A 22601-nucleotide genomic window follows, 5' to 3' on the forward strand; every position below is an offset into this window, starting at 1 on the left:
CCTCAAACTTATGTAAATGAAAATATCGTTGTTTTTTGTTTAATTAACTTTTAAAAATGCTCATTTTCTTTCAAGGTTAACTTGTAGGGTGTATACTACCAAATCAAATCCCATAGACGACAATAGTAACATATGTGGCTAAAACTCCTACCTGCAGCGTATCAATCGACATAAACGGATATAAATACTACCACCCCTCACCCTTAAAATGAATCAGTAAAAATGGGAGTCAAGCTGCTCATTTCTGAGATAACGGGTAGCATCTATGACTACCCTAGTTTCTCACAAAATTCGAATACTTTTGTTTACAGGTACCCAATACATGTTTCAAGCACAAGGCCACTTGTCACAGTGGGATTAGATGAAATAAAATTGCATACATTTTTTGCCAAGATGAATTTTTTTTTTTTTACAACACACTCACATATATCACCAATCACAGGACTTGTGGTGTTCACTTCTCTATCAAAAGTTCGGTGCACCTCGAACTTTGACCAGCCGGAAGTTATTTGGTTTAGTACTACCTGTAATGGCTTTAGGGCACGGACTTTAGTTTTAATTAACGTCGACTTCAACAAACAAAACGAAAAACAGTTTACGTTTTGTCTGCATTTTATTTCAATTATTAGCCTGTAGGAATTACAACATGGGTGTCTAACTTTGGCGCATAGCTGTTCTCTGCTGTGTCTGACTCCACGTTGATAATCCACAGGGTCCCACGTCACTTTTTGTTTGTCCCATTAAGCCATGTTTGCCAAGATAAACTCCAGATTCTTGGTGACGTTGACAAATGTGTTGGGGGCACGCTCGTCACACGGGGTCCCGTACGTCACACCAGCTAACATCCAGTTCTGACCGGTTGTGTCTGCCTGGTCCTGGCACAACAACATGCCTCCCCCGTCAATCTGTGAAAGAGAAATATTAAACATGTTTACATGTATGTATGAGGGTATTTCAAGACATTATCTCGGTCCATTCATTGACGTGGTGAGGGGTCATGTATGTCTCGGTGACCCAAAGAGCTATGCCAGCAGGAGCTTTCGCTTCTGCCAGGGACACCCAAGCTGGACTGGTCAATGGGTAGAGGCTAGACTGATATGGACTAAGTGTGAGATAACCCTAACAGAAACCTCGAGTGCTGAAGTCACAGGTATTGGGCCGCACGGCGCACTCCAATAAACCAATATGCCATGCATCAACAGCTATTATGACTACATTTCTGGGAGAGTGAATATAAAAACAAGTTAAATTTGTTTTTGTTTTGTTAAACGACACCACTAGAACACATTGTTTTATTAAACATCGGCTAATGGATGTCAATTGTGACGTGGTCATAAGAGAGAAAACCCGCTATTTTGTTTTCATTAGTAACAAGGGATATTTTATATACCACAACCATGATAGCACATACCACGGCATTTGATATACCAGTCGAGGTACACTGACTGATACGAAAAATAGCCCACCGATGAGGATCGATCCTAGACCGACCGCCCCCTATAAAAACAAGAGTGAAACATTTAAAAAAAAGCCCAGAGTAAAACACGTCAAATGAAAAGCTGAGTTACATCTAAAACAGTTACATAAAGCGGCGTCCAACTAGTGGACACAGACCAAGATTCTTCTTATATCCAATTAAGGTTCAATCATACTAGCCTGGGCACACACACTTCAAGGGTGTGGCTAATCCGTCACGAACAGTGGTTTAGTAGTTAGTGAGAGAGAATTTCGAAGTCGGAGTGGTGTAATTACATCTACCCAGTGAGTCATTAAACTCGCTCTGGGTGGCAGCCGGTACCAGGAGGCGAACCCAGTACATACCAAGCTTAAGTGCGGTGGATTAATAGATTAATATTACAATGGAAGTTATTTTATTTTGATCGATGAGCGTATGCGGGGTCTTTCTAACAAGGAGTGCGTGTTTTAAACAAAAAGAAAAAGACACAGCATCCCAGTATGCACTGTACGTATAGCAATCTTTCCCGAATGCATCTATTTGACTACGAGATTACAATAAGCCTCTGACTACTAAAAATAAACTATTTAAACAAATAATTTTTCGAGGGATTTCGCAGTTCGGGTGGAGCAATACACCATACGGCCAAAACAAATACTTGCCTTTCGGACCGATCTGTTCCTTTTGTAAATAACGAAATGTGAACACTATGCGCAGTCTCGTCAGCTAGAACTAAATTAAAAGTTTAAATAAAGTTTGTTTTGTTTAACAACACCACTAGAGCACATTGATTTATTAATCGTCGGCTATTGGATGACAAACATTTGGTAATTCTGACATATAGTCTTAGAGAGGAAACCTTGTACATTTTGTTTTCTATTAGTAGCAAGGGATCTTTCATATGCACCATCCCACATACCAGACGTGGTGCACTGGCTGGAACGAGAAATTGCCGAGTGGGTCCACCGACGGGGATCGATCCTAGACCGACCGCGTATTAGGCGAGCGTTTTACCACTGGGCTGCGTCCTGCCTTTGACTAATCATAATGTAAAATGTAGCAAGACAATGTACTTACGTTCTCGCTTTAGCCAGTGCACCACGACTAGTTTATCAAAGACAGCGGCATGTGCTATCCTGTCTGTGGGATGGCAGATATAAAATATCCCTTTCAACTAATGAAAAAATGTAACGGGTTTCCCCTCTAAGACTATATGTCAAAATTTTCAAATGTTGGACATCAAAGACGATGATTGATAAATCAATGTGCTCCAATGGTGTCGTCAAAGAAATCAAACCTGGTCTACCGGCGGGGATCGATTCTGCGCATCAGGCGAGCGTTTTACCACTGGGCTGCGTCCTGCCTTTGACTAATTAAAGGGACATTCCTGAGTCTGATGCAATTTTTAACATGTTATCGATTAACACAGACTTTTTAACGATTGTAATTACGTATCAAATATATTTTTCTGCATAACATATTAGTGGCTGTATATTAGACGTGTTTCTGGTCGTTCTAATATTTGTACTAGGGTAAATTTCATTTTATTTCCTAAAATATGTTTTTTCGTACTTAACGAAATTATTTGAAGACAAAACACAATTTGGGCTTCTTACAAATATTAAGATGACCGTAAACACATTGAATACACAGATACTGACATTCTAAACAAGAAAATATATTCAATATGTAAGTTTAATCGTAGAAATATTTTATTAGTCGGAAACATCTTACAATGAAGCAAACTCAGGAATGTTCCTTTAAAATGCAAAATGTAGCAAGACAGACTACTTACGTCACATGCGGAGCTCTTGGACCCTATTGGACTGGAACAAACTCCGTCGCTTGGCACGGTCATGTTAACTACGTTGTACCGGGTCAGAGTGTCAAGAACTCCGTTACAGATGTCCACAGACCACAAGTTGACGTCTGTCTCCTGGAGCTGATCAAACGGATCTGAAAACAATTCACACGTTTAAAATTATTTGAAACTGGTACGTGGTACTTCCGGTTAAAAACAAACAGGGCCTAAATTACATAGACACCGGTTATGTGTGGAACTACATACATGTACAATACTTAAACACCTGGAGAGAGAGAGAGAGAGAGAGAGAGAGAGAGAGAGAGAGAGAGAGAGAGAGAGAGAGAGAGAGAGAGAGAGAGAGAGAGAGAGAGAGAGAGAGAGAGAGAGAGAGAGAGAGAGAGAGAGAGAGAGAGAGAGAGAGAGAGAGAGAGAGAGAGAGAGAGAGAGAGAGAGAGAGAGAGAGAGAGAGAGAGAGAGAGAGAGAGAGAGAGAGAGAGAGAGAGAGAGAGAGAGAGAGAGAGAGCTTTTTACATGCACTATTCCACTAAAATTTCGGGCATGTCCATCACGGGTAAGAGTTATTTATTTTTAAAAATTTTTAGAAACTCACCCTGCTGGAAAAAAATTAATAAACAAACGTTGAAAACAACCACAACAAAAATATATACTTGCTGAAACTAGTATGGTAGTTATCCTATTAAAATTTCATAATTAGGGGACATAACTCATTATGCAATTACGAAATTCTTAAATTTCTGTTACATTTATTACGAAAGTTTGTTCAATTAAGAATTGAACGTTATATTTTTGACATTCATTAGATGATAAACACAAAAACCGTTTTACACACTGGCGTAGCATTAATATTGCCATTATACAAAACTATATTAAAAAAACCCAATCGACCTCCATTCACAATGATAAACAACTGTATCAATACACAAATAAGGGAATTTCCTTAGAAAGTTACATTCGGGTTTTTTCCCGTCAAATCTCCGATTCATTACAATGATTTAAATAAGGTTTTATAAAGCTTAATTTTCTGAATCAAATGTGGATCAAAAGTTATACAATTTAAAATAACTGAGCATCAACTGATAACGCAAACAGTTTTTATTCAAAAATATCAAACGATAATTACTTAAGAATTGAACTATCTATATACTTAAATGGACGATTTGTTGTAAGGCTGTTAGAGTATGAATTTTGAACTAATTGTGAATGTGAATACTGACTTGATGTGTGTGTGTGGATGTCAGAGGAAGTTTTTGATCGTGTGATATTATTCTCGGATAGGACAGGTCGCCGAATTGTGCACGAAGGCTGCGCTCATGTCTCGCTTTTGATTTGTTGAGCATTCTCTGCTATAACTTCTTATAGAAGCTTCGTTTTTGTGGCCTGTCATATACATTATGTATCTCAGTTCAAAACCGGAGTCGTTTAAAGCCCAAATTGCAGTGGCTCGCAGACTGTGCGGTGTAGGTCTGTGATTGTCGTCTGTCAGTTTATTACTGTCACTCACAGAGCAAACGATATTGGGATACAAATAGAAACGATGGAATTCTCAGGGATTCCGTTGTTGAAGTAACTGATAAAAAGTAGGACCGGTAATAACATTCTGTTTTTATTTGTTTACCGAAACAGTGAAGTTTTTACATTCATGGATGAATGAACGTTTTTGTTTTTTTTAGATCACGTGATAGCATTTTAACCAATCCAGACGCCTATTATAAAACGGTAATTATAAAATGGAATTATTTCTCGATGAACTCAGGGAACGTCGTATCTCTTAACGTCATTTTATATGGGCAAGTTGTCTTATTGAACTTTTTGTGTTATTATTAGAAAGTATGATTCAAATTTAATTATAAGTATTGTCTGTTATTTCTCTTACGTTCATCTGGGTATGAAAAACAAATCATCTACAAACTTCGTAAAAGAAATAACAGACACTCCTTAAATAGAACCATCCATGTTCAGTTGGCGTTTGTGCTTCGTGGCATTACAAAACGTTCGCTAGACTGATTTTCTAAATGATTAATATTAAATGCATCTGACAGGACCAATCAGATCGATAAGAATAGCATGCGAGAATATATTTGTACCGAACGTACCCAAGTAAAATACAGATCGCTTAATCGTAACAAACGCCGTCAGTTATACTTGTGTTGTATTTGTACTATCAGCTAAAGTGTGTTTAACGTTTGTTTTGTTCAACGACACCACTGGAGGGCATTGGTTTATTAATCATCGTCAAATGGATGTCACACATTTGGCAATTTTATCATATAGTCTTAGTGAGGATACCCACTATATTTTTCCATTAGTAGCAAGGGATCTTTCATATGCACTATCCCACAGACAAAGATAACACATGCCACAGCCTTTGATATATCTGACGCGGTGTACTGGCTCGCACAAAAAATACCCCAATGTTTCCACCAACGGGTATCGATCCCAAACCGACGGAGCATCAAGCGAGCGCTTTACCACTGGACCACGACCCGCCCCCTGTCCAGTCAGATGAACTAGAGCAGTGTCAGCGAGGAAATACACACTACAATGGATGCACTTACCGATTTTAATCCATTTATTTCATCAATGTTTTTTCAGCATGAAATATATATATATATATATATATATATATATATATATATATATATATATATATATATATACTTAACGAAAAAAGTTTACCAAGTTTTTGTAAATGACTGTTGCTTCCAAATAAATTAAAATAAAGTGATAAAACTTGGTAATATGTTGGTTGCATATGCCCTGTCGCTTTGGGTAATGAAAAGAACACCATTTGTCATATCGCACGCCGCTATGTGTACTGCACGTGCAAACGCGGTGCGCTCGTGCTGTCGCAGAAGCGCGTGCAATACGGATGTATTGAAATCACATTTTGATGCACTGAACCAACATTATCCAAAAACAAAAGGAAGAATTTATCCTGTTATAATGGGTCGCCGTCCAGGCTTAACGAAAAATCAACGTCATGAAGCAATGTGACGGCTTAACGCCGGCCAAGGCGTACACGACGTCGCTCAGTACTTTCGTGTTCATGACAGTACCATATCACGACTCCGACAACGCCTACACCAAACTGGGCAAGTGCGAGATCGACCACGTTCTGGTAGACCACGATTAACTACTCCAAGGGAGGATAGGTATTTAGTGACGTCATCTCGACGTCACAGGTTCGAAAGTGCTCCTCGTTTAGCCCGTACTTTGCAGCAAACCACAGGCACTAGAATTCATGCTCAAACTGTCCGTAACCGTCTCCATGCTACTGGATTACAAGCACGTCGCCCTGTTGTTGCTGTTCCCCTGATAGCGCGTCACATTCAGGAACGTCTGAGATGGGCCAGAATACACCAACACTGGCGACGCAGACAATGGAATCAGATATTATTCACAGACGAATCCAGGTTTTGTGTTCAGTTTGCGGATGGTAGGCGTCGTGTATGGAGGCGACGGGGAGAACATATGATGCAGACAACGTCATTCAGCATGACCGATATGGCGGTGGCAGCGTCATGGTCTGGGCCGGCATTCATGGTGGAGGTAAAACAGATCTCGTTTTCATTCACGGAAACATGACTGCTCAACGTTACTGCGACGAGATCATTACACCAGTGGTCATTCCATTCCTGCAACAGCATCCTGGCTCTCTGTTTCAACATGACAACGCTAGACCACATACCGCTAGGCTAACCACTAATCTTCTTGAGCGGAACCACATCCAAGTGTTGAACTGGCCACCAAAGTCCCCTGACTTGTACCCAATTGAGCATGCATGGGACCTACTGGGCCGTAGGGTACGCGAAAACCATCCTCATATCCTTAATGTCCATGACCTACAAATTGCTCTGAACCGGGAATGGAACGCAATTATTGTTCCTGAGATTAATGGTCTCATTAGAAGCATGAGACGACGATGTACTGCTTTCATCAATACCGCTGGTGCACACACATATTATTGAGCCTCTCTCAACATTTTGGTAGATGTACCCCTCCGTTTCATCAGTTGACATTAAAGTGACGACGTTGACACCGTGACAACGTGTTACTGCTGGCTACATTCAGAAATGCTGTATCAATGAAATAATGTGTACAAATAAATTCAACATCCAATCAGGTTGTCTGTATTTCATATCTTGTACGTAATTGCTAAACGTATTTGGCACAGTATATATATATATTTTTAAACATTCGTTGGACAGAACAATGTGAAAGATTTTTGGTATCACACAGCTATATTCCACTCGTCGAAGATCGATTTATTAGATGGTTCACGGTGATGACTTACCCCCCAAAAGCTAAACCGTCCCGTGAAATTAACACTAACGAAATTCTTACCCCCAAAAAGCTAAACCGTCCAGTGAAATTAACACTAACGAAAATCATTGCCTTCTGACGTATTAGCATTAGTTGGAAATGACGTTTTAATTCCTTTCAAATTTGGCTTTAGGGGATATGTAAAAATATAAAATACTACACATGCGTCCGTTAGATACCATTGTTGTTTAAAACGTGCCCATCTCGCTTTCTCTTATTAGATAGACTTTGGACCAATCACCAATTAGTGTAGTAGAGTTGGTAAATAAAACAAATACTTATTTTGGAAAAACAGTGCCTTTTTTTATCTAGTTGAAGAAGGTCATACGCAAGTGTAACAAAGAAGCGTTTAATATCTTTATTTTATATGACATATATGACATTTCATGACATCTTGGGCCGAGCACTGCACAATTTGTTCCAAATGGGAACAACTTAGGCAGTTTGGACATTTTGGACTGCTACAAACAAACAACCCACCGTTAAATATCTAGCTGGAACAATCGCCCCTGAAACGAAAATACGACATTCATTTCGTTTTAACTTATTTTCGTACTTATATCCAATTAAGGTTCAAGCACGCTGTCCTGGGTACACACCTCAGCTATCGGCCCAAGATGTCATGAGATGTCATATATGCCATATAAGATAAAGCTATTAAACGCCTCTTTGTTATATTTGCTTATGGCCTTCTTCAGCTAGACTAAAATGGACCTTTTATACCAAAATAAGTATTTGTTTTATCTTTGCCTTTTTAGTTTAGCTGAAGAAGGCCATATACCACTATGTCCTGATTCTTGTCATACAACACACACCCCCACTCCCTCCCCCATTTATTTGCGACAGGTACGGCCCTAATCCAGCATTCTGGTAGCTCACGTACTTGGCAGTCCCCATGACGCGGTCTTGCATTTTTGGTTGGCATCTTCCGAGAAGACGGTGTTCTCATCGGGGAGACAGACCTTGTCTATACAAAAGTCTACATCCAGTGGAACCTTCCTCACTGTCACTATGGCGAGGTTTCCTAAAATTAAAGATCCTTTGTTACTACAATCACAAAACAATAGTTCTAATTCAATATGTATATATAATGCAAAAATGTGCAAATATCCGTTTTATCGTCTCCGTTTCCCATCGCCGATAAAACTCAATTTGCTCAATAGAACCAGCATTAAAGTTCGCAAATGGTCAAATACAACATAGTTATCCGCTAATTACAGAATGACACTTAAAATAACATGGAAATATGTCGTTGTTTTCATATACTCTTTGATTATCTATCTGTATTAAAGGCATATTGTCACAGACCACTGACCTATTTAATGGTCTAACAAAGTATTACATGAACAAATATAATTTTATTTGTCCCTAAATGTACTTTATTCAACAGTCTTCATAACCACCATACTCCATTTATTAATGACATTTTGTGAAAATAATTGAATTATGGCAATGGTCCATAATTCAAAAATTAAAATTGCCGAGAGGGATGACATTTATTTCACTCCATCATGGTTCAGTTAAGGTGATGCGATAGCTAGATTTGGTTTCCAACAATTACTGTAATTTTTATTTACTATCCATTTTTAGAGAAATAAGGTCCTTAAATCTGTGACTGTATGCCTTTAACTTAAAATATGAATAGGCGTAACGAAACTAAGGTAATCAGTGAAACATAACTTCGACAAGACGTACATGAACATTGTAAGTATAACGTAAAACAGTTCGGATGTAAACATAATTATAGTCGTTCTTTGCTGTACATCCAATTAATGAGTAAGTACCGTCATGCAACGTCAACTGCTAATTTTAATGTAAATAACCACAAACTTGCGCGAAACTCTTTACTGTCTTTCAACAAAAATACACCACCATTTATTCATACTGATTTCTCCATCCAGCCAGAGCACCGCGACGGGTATATCAAAGACCGTGATATGTGCTATCCTGCCTGTAGGGTGGTGCATATAAAAGATCCCTTGCTACTAATGAAACAAATGTAAATGAATTCCTCTCTTAGACTATATGTCAAAATCACCAAATGTTTCACATCCAATAGCCGATGAATCTATATATATATATATATATATATATATATATATATTCTCCAAACTTAGCCCAAACCCCCTAAACTGAAAATGTTCCGTTCTAGAAAATTGACTCAGTATTGTTCCATGCAAAATCGGTTCTGTGATTAGTAGTAGTAATGTCCCACTATTACCTGCAATTCAATATAAGGGCGTTATTACTATATTTGTGTTAGCACTGTATGAAATGTTATTAAACAGTGTAAATGAACTATCCTTAGTTTACAACCATTGCATTATGTTTTTGACTGACAGAGCACTTTTAGCAACTAAAGTTACGCATTAATCACGTATTCTCGAATGAAATGTCGGTGTCATAATAAACATGTATAATGTGTTTCATGTTATCCAAATATTTGTAGTAGCTCAAACGCAAACTGTCATTTCTGCCTGAGTACTTACAAGCACTTCATCCATTATTCAGCTGTATGCAGGCCCGTAGGAACAATATCTGGATAGGTGGTGGAGGGGTGGGAGTGGAGAACCTGTAGTAGAGGGGTGCACAGACTCTATTATACTGAGAAGGGGCACAAACATATTTTCACCTTTATATTGGGGAGGGGGGGGGGGGGGAATAAAACGTAAATTATTTCCTCGAGTGGGGGAGGCACAGTCACCTCCCCCCCCCCCCCCCCCCACCACGCTCCACCTTCCGGTTTATATGGGCCTGGTATGTATCTAAAGTTTCGTTTGTTTAACGATAGCTACATTAGAACACATACATCCATCATGACTCTTCGATGTAAAACTTTTGATAATTCCGACAGTTCTTATAGAAGACCGGCTGCACTTTCACAACGTCAGCAAAGTGGTCTTATAAATGCACGTTCCCAGACGGGACAGCTCATACCAGTTGTGGAGTGCCGATGTGGATGTGAAAAATCCAAATGGTCTGCTGAATAAAAACGACCTCACGACTAAAGCACCTCTTTCGATTCAGGTAGATCATGATCCCCGTTAAAAGTTAACGTTTATTTTGTTTAACGACAGCACTAGAGCACATTGACTTATTAATCATCGGCTCTTTGATATCAAATTTGTTTTGATAATTCTGACATATAGTCTTAGTGAGGAAACCCGATATTTTTTTTTTCATTAGTAGCGTGAGATCTTTTATATGCAAAATCTCACAGGCAGGATAACACATACCACGACCTTCGATATACCAGTCGTGGTGAATTGACTGGAACGAGAAATATTTCAATGTGACCACCGACGGTAATCGATCCTAGAGCGACTGCGCACCAGGCGAACGCGTTACCACTGGACTACGTCCCGCCCAATCGTCAAAAGAAACATTTTAAATAATAAATTATAAATAAATAAATTATAAATAAATAAATTATAAAAATCTATTCGACAATATGTCTTTTATAAAAGTTCATGTCTCATGAGAGTTATGTTTTGAAGTTTTAAACATCAGGCTACCTACCATTTACGTTAACGTTTTCTGGAGTGACCTTCCGCTGTGTTTGTAGATATTTCTCAGAGTCGGCGAATTGGGCAACCATTTTGGAGCTCCAAAATTCGTGTAGTAAACTGAAACAAAAATACCACATGAAAACATTAAAGGGCAAGACCCTAGTGTTTAAACACCAATGCATATTGTTCACTGTTAGAGAAATAACAGCTATAGAGTGAGTCCTGGTCGCGCATGTCAACTAGAGATAGTAGGAAAGAGTTAGAAAGAGATAGAATCCGAAAATATACATACAGACAGACAGGCAATCAGCCCTCCGAAGCGTGTCAGAGAGAGAGACACACACATACACACACATAGAAAGAGAGAGAGCGAGAGAGCGAGCGAGAGAGAGAGAGAGAGAGAGAGAGAGAGAGAGAGAGAGAGAGAGAGAGAGAGAGAGAGAGAGAGAGAGAGAGAGAGAGAGAGAGAGAGAGAGAGAAATTGAGACAGAGAGACAGAGACAGAGACACAAAGAGAAACAGTGAGACAGACAGTGAGAGATGGGAACTATAAAACATACAATTCGTCCACGCATGGTTTTGACGTCAAGATCTTCGTATTACTGATGAGAACTCCGGAACACGTCGGGAGAAATCCGTCAGTGGTGTCCGCCACGAAGTGCACCATCCACGGCCTGTCGCAGACACTCACCGTGCTCCCGCCCAGAATGCGCGGAGAGAGCCCTGGAAGGCTGCAACCTGAAAATAAGGCCAAGCAAAATAAAATTATAGTGTCTGGTCAGCGCGCGTTTCGATTTTGACCCTCGCGCTTCAACCCCCCCCCCCCCCCCCTCGATATAACGTCAATTTTTCTTCGGGTTTTTCTTGCTATGACGTAAAACTGGATTTGGACCCAAATATCATTGTGCATGAATTAGGGTGTGCATTCTGATTTCAATTTAAATATCAAATTCGGTATCAAATATACTTACCTTCTGTGGAATCCATGCTTAAACAATAAATAAATAATTGCAAAAAGAAGAACCGCCCCCCACAAGAAGCCACATCATGGCATCAATTCTTGAACTTTGGTTTCACCAGAGACCGACCTTTGTTTTCCCCCCCCCCCCCCCAACACATATTCCTTATTCACAGCTCCATGTTTACAATATGACCAGTAGGTTTTGATGCGATACGTAGATAAATTATTTATGGAAGTAGAAACTGAATGTACAATTTAACCTGATCCACAGGAGTTAGTTTCTTTTGGGGCAGGATGGCACATACCATGGCCTTTGATATACCAGTCGTGGTACACTGGCTGCAGCGAGAACTAGCCCAATTGACCCACAGACGGGAATCGATCCCAGACCGACCGCGCATCAGGCGAACGATTTACCACAGGGCTACGTCCCCCCCACCCCGATTCAAAGGATAGAATTGTCAACGTGGTGTTATACAGTGCCTCAAAAAAGAAAAGGAAAAGAAGAAGAATGGAATGAATGAATGTTTAACGACACCCCAGCACAAAAAATACATCGGCTATTGGGTGTCAAACTAAAAAACACCAGACAACCGCTGATTAATAAATCGATAAATGGTGTCGTTAAATGAAACCACTTTTAACTCAAAACTCTTTTGCGTTTCACCGGCCTCGGTGGCGTCGTGGTTAGTCCATCGGTCTACAGGCTGGTAGGTACTGGGTTCGGATCCCAGTCGAGGCATGGGATTTTTAATCCAGATACCGACTCCAAACCCTGAGTGAGTGCTCCGCCAGGCTCAATGGGTAGGTGTCAACCACTTGCACCGACCAGTGATCCATAACTTGTTCAACAAAGGCCATGGTTTGTGCTATCCTGCATGTGGGAAGCGCAGATAAAAGATCCCTTGCTGCTAATCGGAAAGAGTAGCCTATGTAGTGGCGACAGCGGGTTTCCTCTCAAAATCTGTGTGGTCCTTAACCATATGTCTGACGCCATATAACCGTAAATAAAATGTGTTGAGTGCGTCGTTAAATAAAACATTTCTTTCTTTCTTTTGCGTTTCGTTTGTATTGGTCAAGGGAGTGGCAGTCCTTCTGTAGACCAAACATATACTATCCTGTCTACGGAATGGTGCATATAAAGATCCATTGCTGCTAATCGAAAAGAGTAGCCCATGAAGTGGCGACAGCGGGTTTCCTCCCTCAATATCTGTGTGGGTAACCATATGCCCGACACCATATAACCGTAAATGTGTTATACCTTCTTTTCTTCATCTAATGACGTCGTTAAATGAAACGCACATTAACTTTTAACTCTCTTTCACGATTCGTTTGTATTGGTCTAGGGAGTGGCAGTCCTCCTCTAGAAGAAAAATGAAGACTTCACAGGAGTGGAAGAACTATGCCGGAATTATCAAATGTTTCACATCCGATTGCCAATGATTAATAAATCGATGTGTGCTCTAATGGTGTCGTTAAATGAAACAAACGATAACTATTTAACTTGTTTTTTCGTGTTTCTTTTGTCTCTGCATGTAGTCCATGAGCCAGACCGAATCAGAGTACCAAATTATTGAACAGGTCCAACATGGATTTTTAGTTAGACTGGTATCTGAAGTGTTCGAAATAACTTGATGGACATTCTGGATCGGTAACGAAGTGCTATTTTATGCAGCCATTTTTAAAGATGGTTGTCGCGTTTTGGCTAAAATCCCACCAATCAGCAAAATTATCTTAAATCACTACCAAATATGTTAGGAGTTGGAAGAAAATAATCACTTACTTCGTGGTGCCGGGGTAGTTGTAGATGGCTGGGTGGTGGTCGCCGCAGCCGTTGGTGCTGTTGTTGGTGGTGTTGATGTTGTTGTTGTCGCCGTTGTTGTTGTTGATGGTGTCGTCGTCGTCGTTGTTGGTGGTGGTGTCGTCGTTGTTGTTGGTGGTGGTGTCGTTGTCGTCGTCGTTGTTGGTGGTGGTGTCGTCGTTGTTGTTGGTTGTGGTGTCGTTGTCGTCGTCGTCGTCGTTGTTGTTGTAGGAGGGGGAGGACATCCACACGAAATGCCAGTACAATGGGGTTGTAAAAAACCTAGAACACGGCCATTTTTAATATGTTTAAAAAATCAGTCGTGGAGGGACGTAGCCCAGTGGTAAAGCACTCGCTTGGTGCGCTGTCGGTCTGGGATCATTCCCCGTCGGTGGACCCATTGTGCTATTTCTCATTCCAGCCAGTGCATTACGACTGGTATATCAAAGGCCGTGGTATGTGCTATCCTATCTGTGGAATGGTGCATATAAAAGATGCCTTACCACTAATGGAAAAATATAGCGGGTTTCCTCTCTTAGACTATGTACTATATGTGTAAATTACCAAATGTTTGACATCCAATAGCCGATGATTAATAAATCAATGTGCTCTAGTGGTGTCGTTAAACAAAAAAAACCCTTTAACTTTTGTCAATATTGTTATATAACTTATATATAAGATTATAAGTCAGTCGTTATTAGACATAGTGAAGGAAGAACACACACGCACCCCCCCCCCACACGCACATACACACACACACGCACGCACGCACACACACGCACGCACACGCGCACGCACACACACACACACGCACGCACACACACACACATATATATATATATATATATATATATATATATATATATAAATATATATATATATATATATATATATAGATACAAAATAGTCTACGCTAATTTGCTAAAGTTACTGTTAGCTTTGTCATGTTCAGAAGACCGAACGCTTCACGGTTTCGCTAGACTGGTTCCTGCACTTCACGTTAAAGATATCTGAGGTGTATGCCCAGCACAGCGTGCTTGAACCTTAAGTTGAAATAATAAATATCAAATGTTTTCCTGGTTGTCCTAAAGTTTGTAGTAGCTCGAAGATTGTTTTATTACCTAATACATATGTTGTTGTGTTCAAACGTAATTAGGAGATAAACATACTCTGATTTCATTTTCGAGGTAGGTTATCGTGGATTTAACACCGCTAAAAGTGATTTAAAACAGAACGCGTTAGCGTGAGGTTTTAATTATAACATTTAGTGGTGTTAAATCCACGATAACCTACCTCGAAAATGAAATCAGAGTATGTTTATCTCCATTCTACCATGCTTAAAACGTATTCAAAGTTAGAGCTATTTTTAATACGCGGAGGGAATAGGAGTGAACCGACAGGACAGTTCCACTTTGTTTATGTGGATAATGTTGAAATGTCAACACCTGTTGACAGTATAAAACATAATAAATAAATACATACGACCGTAGAACTTGGAACAAATATTTAATCCTGTCTATTTTATTAACAGATGTAAAGGGAAATCCATAAACAAGAATAAATAACACTTTTGTTTGAAATTTAATAAATCACCCCCACACCCCTCCCAAAGGTCGACCAAGCTGCAACGTTTAACGCAGTGTTAATTCTGAAAATAATTATTTATCACAACATTACTGTCCTCAATTTGAAAATATCCAGACATCCCAGCCCTTATATGTTGTGAGATATTCAAAGGCTTGGAAACTGAAGCTGATATGCATGATATTCTGTCATTTTCTTTTTCATTTTGTAACAAAATTCGGCCGTCTGCTATAACTAGGTTACAGTATTATATAGCTATGTTTCCATTTCTTCTTGTTAAAACTGCAGTTTGTGTACCTAGTTCATACTTTTCTTGTTTTGGAAACCCTACATACATTTCTTCTTCAAACCAGTCTGGATTTATATCAAAAATGTCCTAAAGCGTACCGATGTCAAAGGTGCCCCTTTGTTCGGCTGACATGTTTGTAAATACCGCGTTGTATTCATACGCGAGTAAAGCGGCCTAATTAAATATTAGGTGGTTCTCTATGATTAATCACTTAAGATTTAAAGTAACTGGCCAATCAGAATCGAGTATTTTCCAAAGTCATGGTAGAATATTTATTATTTCCATCATTATTTTAATATCTACGAATTAAGAAAGTGTTTGCTTATGTTTTAGTTTTATTGACTGACTGATTATTTGTTTGATTGATTGATTGATTGATCGATTGACTTAGGCCTCTTAGAATTGAAAATTTGCTTAAACCATTGATGGCTAACCAATTTCGTTTTTACGTAAGCCGTTATCACCATGTAAATGATGTCATAAATTGAATACGCGAACGAAAACTGGGTTACTATACTATACCTACGCGAGGCCTGTCAATGATTCACATTGAGTATAGAATATAGATCCAAGAAATTCTCACCTCCCACACAGCACACGTTTACTCTGCAGCAGTAAACACACATTGGGTCATCTACGTTGATCTGGCATTTGGCTGAAATGATAAAAAAAATCATAATGATAAAAAAAGAAGGAACAAACAACAACAAATAAATAGAATTACGCTGTGATGGGAGAGATCATGTTAAATACATAGCAAGACAAGAAACGAATTTGCAGTCCATGACCTCTGACCAGCTGGTTGACGGAACTACTTTCAATAGTTCAAACTTGGACGTTAAATGTTGTTCTTGACTTAAGTCACTAAACAGTGTACTCTGTCCTGTGGAATACTTACTTGACCCATTCATTTATCTATCAGGAAGATCCTCCACCTCATTGTGACCACTGTCGGTGTACTCTGACGGTACGCCATATTTTGGTGGAGTGCAATCATCTCAGGGAAACTAGAAAAAATATATTTTGTCAACGAAATGTGATGGAATCATTTCGATTCCATCCGGAACTCATATTACAGTTTCTACCTGATACTGACTTTTATTCTAAATTTTAATTGTATCTATCTGTGATCTTTGTATTTTTGCACAGTTCTTTTCACTGTGTTTTTATTTGACTGTTAAATTTGTATATTGATGTTGATCATCACTTCAGGTTTGTCTTTACCATGTTTGTCACCCAGTAGTCGATGTATTTTTCCTGCTGGGGTGTTCGTTAAACATTCATTCATTCATTCATTCATTCATTCATTCTTTCATTCATTCAATCATTCATTCATTCATTCAATCATTCATTCATTCATTCAATCATTCATTCATTCATTCATTCATTCAATCATTCATTCATTCATTCATTCATTCATTCATTCATTCATTCATTCAATCATTCATTCATTCAATCATTCATTCATTCATTCATTCAATCATTCATTCATTCAATCATTCATTCATTCATTCATTCAATCATTCATTCATTCATTCATTCATTCATTCATTCAATCATTCAATCATTCATTCAATCATTCATTCATTCATTCAATCATTCATTCATTCAATCATTCATTCATTCATTCATTCATTCATTCATTCAATCATTCATTCATTCATTATGTCCTGTGGAAAGAATGTTACGTAACTTGGTGACATCATATTTATATATAGAAGAGTCCACGGGAAAAACGATATATGTTGTTATTCTTGTAAAACATTTAATTCTGCGAGCCGTCATTATTGAAATATATATATATATTAATTTTCAGGAAATAATGATTAATAATGTTTTAAATAAAAGCAACAAAAACATTATATATATTGTAAACCACCCAGTTAACAAAAGGAACAAGTCACTAGTGGGAGAAAACATCAGTTCATATTTATTTACTGCAACAGATAAGCAACCAAAATAACACAGCAACATCAATATCATTATCCACTAGATCCTGTCTGGTGTTCAAGTAATAGGGTAATTGGAATGCAGTCACAATTATAATTCCATTTGGTTTAACTACTTTAAATTGTTTATAAACAGTGTCAGTCTCCACTCCAAATGTCAGGCCTAAATAGTTAACTATTTGTCATAAAGGTAATCTTCCATTTTCTTTTTATTCGCCTTTCTCACATAAGTCTGCGAATGATTGTTTCTCATACCCAGATGAACGTAAAAGAAATAACACACAATACTTATAATTAAATTTGATATGATGTTCCCTGACGACGTAATGTTTACATTAATCGAGATATGAACAAACTCCCTTTGCTACATCTGGACCAATGGGATGACGTTATATTGTACTGAATGTAACGGAAATTTAATTATTTAAAAAAAAAGAAGCTAATACAATTTATAGAACAAACATCGAGTCGGCCGCTCAACTTGTCTCGAAAATTAACGTTTACTGCTACTTATTTTTATTTTTCATACAGTAAATACGAATAGGCAAACTCAGCCCCAAACGGAATTAGTGGGGCACATCAATACAATTCAAATTGCGATATAAGTCAACGTAAAGCAATGCCCTATTATTTTGTGGTAATGTTTCCAAAAGTCGTGCTATACAAATATAGACTAACAAGTCCTTTACAAATCGCTCGTAAACTCGTACAGCATATCAGAGTAACTCTATGCACATGTAACATCATTTTACAACATTTTAAAGTTAACAAATCAACTTAATTTTAACACGTGTTGTATTTTCGACAACGGTTGTAAAGTCAATATGGCGATAAATTCGTCTGTGAATACGTACATCAATAGGAATATTTTAAACTCCAAAATAACTTTAACTAAGTGAAACAACATAATTCTAGGCTATTTAGACTACAGTAAATTCAGTACCAACATGTAACACGTTATAAGTTCATCTAAATATCGTCTACCAAGTCAGACAAATACACTGTCAGCCGAAGTGCCAAGATCAGCTGTTTGCTATTAATGTGTTAATCACGTGATTTCGTATATTACTATGAATAGTTATACTAATTAATGGGCATACTAGTAGGGTTCATTACAATATTATCGGATATAACATCAGTATTTCTCTAAAACTGTAAACTATGACTTTGAAAGTATTTGCCGTGGATTTTTGATACATATATATCTTACATTTTTAGTGCAATCAAAGTAGGCCTATGTGATATTTTTCAGGTCACATACTTTAAGAATTTGAAAACTTTGCAAATTAGATGTAAATTAATCGAGGTCACGGCACTAGGTTTATTGATATTTAAGCAACCGTACTAGGGTGACACTTCATAATTGACGTATGCATTCATAGTCGTCGAATAAAAACATTTCAATAGCAATTGTACACTGAAAGCTGTCAATGTTGTGATGTAAAGACATCCAAAATGACGTCATTCGAGTTTCACATCATTTCCATTCAAAAATACACCGCGCCACATATTCTTACATCATTTGAATATCTAGTAATGGGGGACTGGAATGAAAGTTGCGTGTACAGTTTACAAACATAAATATGATAAATATATTATTACTCTTATGTTTTTCGGTATCGCCAGAGGCTCACATAATGCAAGTTTTATTCCTAATATATGATACTGACGAACACTCTGGTAATGACCTACCCGTCGTCCCCTCTCTCTCTCTCCCTCTCTCTCTCTCTCTCTCTCTCTCTCTCTCTCTCTCTCTCTCTCTCTCTCTCAGACTCTCTCTCTCTCTCTCTCTCTCTCTCTCTCTCTCTCTCTCTCTCTCTCTCTATATATATATATATATATATATATATATATATATATATATATATATATATATAATGCTAAATAAAATGCTGAATTACAGATTTTAGGAATACATTCAATATACATATTGTATTGATCTGGATTAGAAAATAATGCAAGAAAATCGATATTCGGGTAATTATGTCATTTAAAAATAGTGTTTTTTTTTCTTCAGAAATTAATAAAAAAAACAAATGTGTGAATAACGCTAAGATATCAGATATTAAATACGCATCAGGCATGTAATACCTTAAAGCCGCACACCCTAGTTCCATCCAGCGAAAATAAATTATAATTTGGTTAATCTACAAACCTGTAACACACTTAGATCACGTTTTTATCAAATGGAGTGAAAAAGCAGGTTTTATATCGATAAATACCATGGGAATCCCCATGTCCCAATTGCTTGAAATAATTTTTGAAAGTTTGTATTCTGATGTCACCGGTAGATGTCGCTCGAAGCGAAAAACAACGCCGTAATGGTTAACAACTAGCCGTAACTAGGGTGTGTCCCTTTAAAGGAAACTATTTTTTTCAGAAAATTCTTACCGCAAAAACTCGGCAATGAAAGTGCGGAACTGCAAACCAGCAAAGCGCAGAACACACCGAGGTGGGTACTCCAAGAAGCCATGTTCTACACACAGCGATTGAATTGTCAGCGTGTCCTGTCTGTGGCAGTACCTCCCAGCACCACTTTATTTATATCAAATCAAGCTGTTTGCTTAAACACTCGGTCCGATACAGGTTTGGATCTTCGTGTAAGTCAACGCGCATCCCTCCACGCCTATTTCGTGACAGGTGAACAAAAAGCCAGTTTTCCTTTTTCTACACGTAACTATAACGACAGCATGTACCGCGTATATCATATTATCTATGATCATGAATTGATATTGTTATTTTGTAGAATTGCAAAAAGAGGAGGGACTAGCAGCCGTTAATGTTTGACATACGGAGTTAATACAATCTATAAACTGAGTTTGAACGTGCATCATTACAGACAATATTTATAGCAATAAACAAAAAATAGTATATATATATATATATATATATATATATATATATATATATATATATATATTGTCTGTGATCATGGAATATTATTATTTTATAGAATGTTAAAAAGAGGAGAAGGAAACAAAGAACTGTTTTATTAAACGACGCACTCATCACATTTTATTTACGGTTATATGGCGTCGGATATATGGTTAAGGACCACACATATATTGAGAGAAGAAACCTGCTGCTCTTTTTGAGTTTCTTTTATATGCACCATCCCACAGACGGTATAACATACCACGGCCTTTGATATACCAGTGGTGGTGCACTAGCTGGAAAAAGGAGGAGTGGCTAGTAGATGAAATGAATTTGAAGGTGCATTATTACAGAATATATTTATTGTTTGTTGTTATGGAATATTATTAGTTTTGAAAAAACCCAAAGGAGCGGCATACACAGTTTATGTTATCTATAAAATGAGTTTAAAGAAGCTTTATTACAGACAATATTTATAGCTATAAACAGAAAACAAAATTGTCAACTTTGTAGATTATTCGTTTGTAGAATATTAATTCATTTATGTATTTACCTTAGTTGGAGGGTTGGATTTAGCTCAGTCGGTTGAGTGTTCCCTTGAGGTACAGGATCGAAACACGTCGTTCCAACCAGTTCTCCAAAACTGGTATATTAAAGACCGTGGTAAGTGATATCTATCCTGTCTGTGGTAAAGTGAATATAAATGATCCCTTGCTGCATTATTACAAATGTAACAGGCTTCCTTTGATGAGTACGTGGACGATTTACCAAATGTTTTACATCCAATAGCCGATGATAAGCTAATCATTGTGCTCCAGTGGTGTCGTTAAACAAACCAAACTTTAAAAAAAATGTCTGTGATAATGGAGTATTATTATTATTTTTTAGAACTGCTAAAAGAGGGACAGTTAGTGGATAAGGATATTTGAAATACATAGTTTATATTATTTATAAAATGAGTTCGAAGATGCATTATTACAGACAATATTTATAGCCATAAATAAAATTAAAAATATTATTGTCTGTGGTCATGGAATATTATAAGTTTGTAAAAATGCAAAACGAGGAGGGCTAGTAGATGAATATGTTTGGCATAGATGGTTCATACTCTTTATAAAATGAGTTTGAATGTGCATTATTTACAGACATTATTCAAAGTTATAAATAAAATTTAAAACATATTATTTGTGACTACGAAATATTATTTTCAATAATTTTGTAGAATTTTAGAAACAGGAGCGGCTAGTAGATGATGATGTTTGGCATGGTCAACTTTTATTGGCTATAAAACGAGTTCGAAAGTGCATTTATTGTAGACATCATTCATAGCTAAGACGTTGTACAGAATAATTCCACTCGAAAGAATAACATAGAATTTCACAAACATAAACATGATTTATTCAATGATTTTGGCGAAATCAGTCCTGATGTGCTTCCACCCTATATTGCTTGCAGTCTAAAGCACTGAATACAAATTTCCACATGGGTGATTCTACAGGACCTGGTGTAAATGTCGACTCATTACGTAATGGACTGATCTATGACGTACACCAACACGTACCAAGCCTAGAAGCATATTGTCCAGTTGCAACTCGTCGAATGAATGATAGGCTATTTAACAACAACAACAACAACAACAACAAAACAAACAACAAAAACAAAAAACAACAACAACAAAATCCCCCAAAACCACACAATCTACATCGGTTATTTAATTTCCAACACAAATAATTAGATGAATAAAATAACGATCATCATTGTCATCAGTATTTAAAAAAATCAATTGTTCTTTTCAAGACAATACACAATAAATATGGGAATCACATATTCGAAATTGCCGGTGATCATTACCATCAACATTTTCAGTGTTTACTGTTTTCACGATAACTAAATCAATGTTACAAGGCATCGTTTCGTCATGGATTAGTTCGTTTTGTTTAGTTCGTTTTGTTTAGTTCATTTTGTTTAGTTCATTTTGTTTAATGACACCACTACAGCACATTGATTTATTAATCCATTTTGTTTAGATT

At 37.6% G+C, this 22601-nt stretch overlaps 1 protein-coding gene across 1 annotated transcript; it reads right to left on the reverse strand.

Moving 5' to 3' along the window:
- Positions 1–600: 600 nt before the first annotated feature.
- On the reverse strand, positions 601–13986 carry LOC121389543 (serine protease hepsin-like). The gene is made up of 6 exons (XM_041521210.1): positions 13858–13986; positions 11674–11851; positions 11124–11230; positions 8488–8628; positions 3252–3412; positions 601–905 (listed from the first exon to the last, which is right to left on the reverse strand). The coding sequence occupies exons 2-6, from the start codon at positions 11778–11780 to the stop codon at positions 741–743; spliced, it is 681 nt and encodes a 226-aa protein (XP_041377144.1). The 5' UTR covers positions 11781–11851; positions 13858–13986; the 3' UTR covers positions 601–740.
- Between the last annotated feature and the right edge of the window lie 8615 nt (positions 13987–22601).

This window comes from Gigantopelta aegis, chromosome 14 (genome assembly GCF_016097555.1).
Source record: "Gigantopelta aegis isolate Gae_Host chromosome 14, Gae_host_genome, whole genome shotgun sequence".
Lineage (NCBI taxonomy): Eukaryota > Metazoa > Mollusca > Gastropoda > Neomphalida > Peltospiridae > Gigantopelta > Gigantopelta aegis.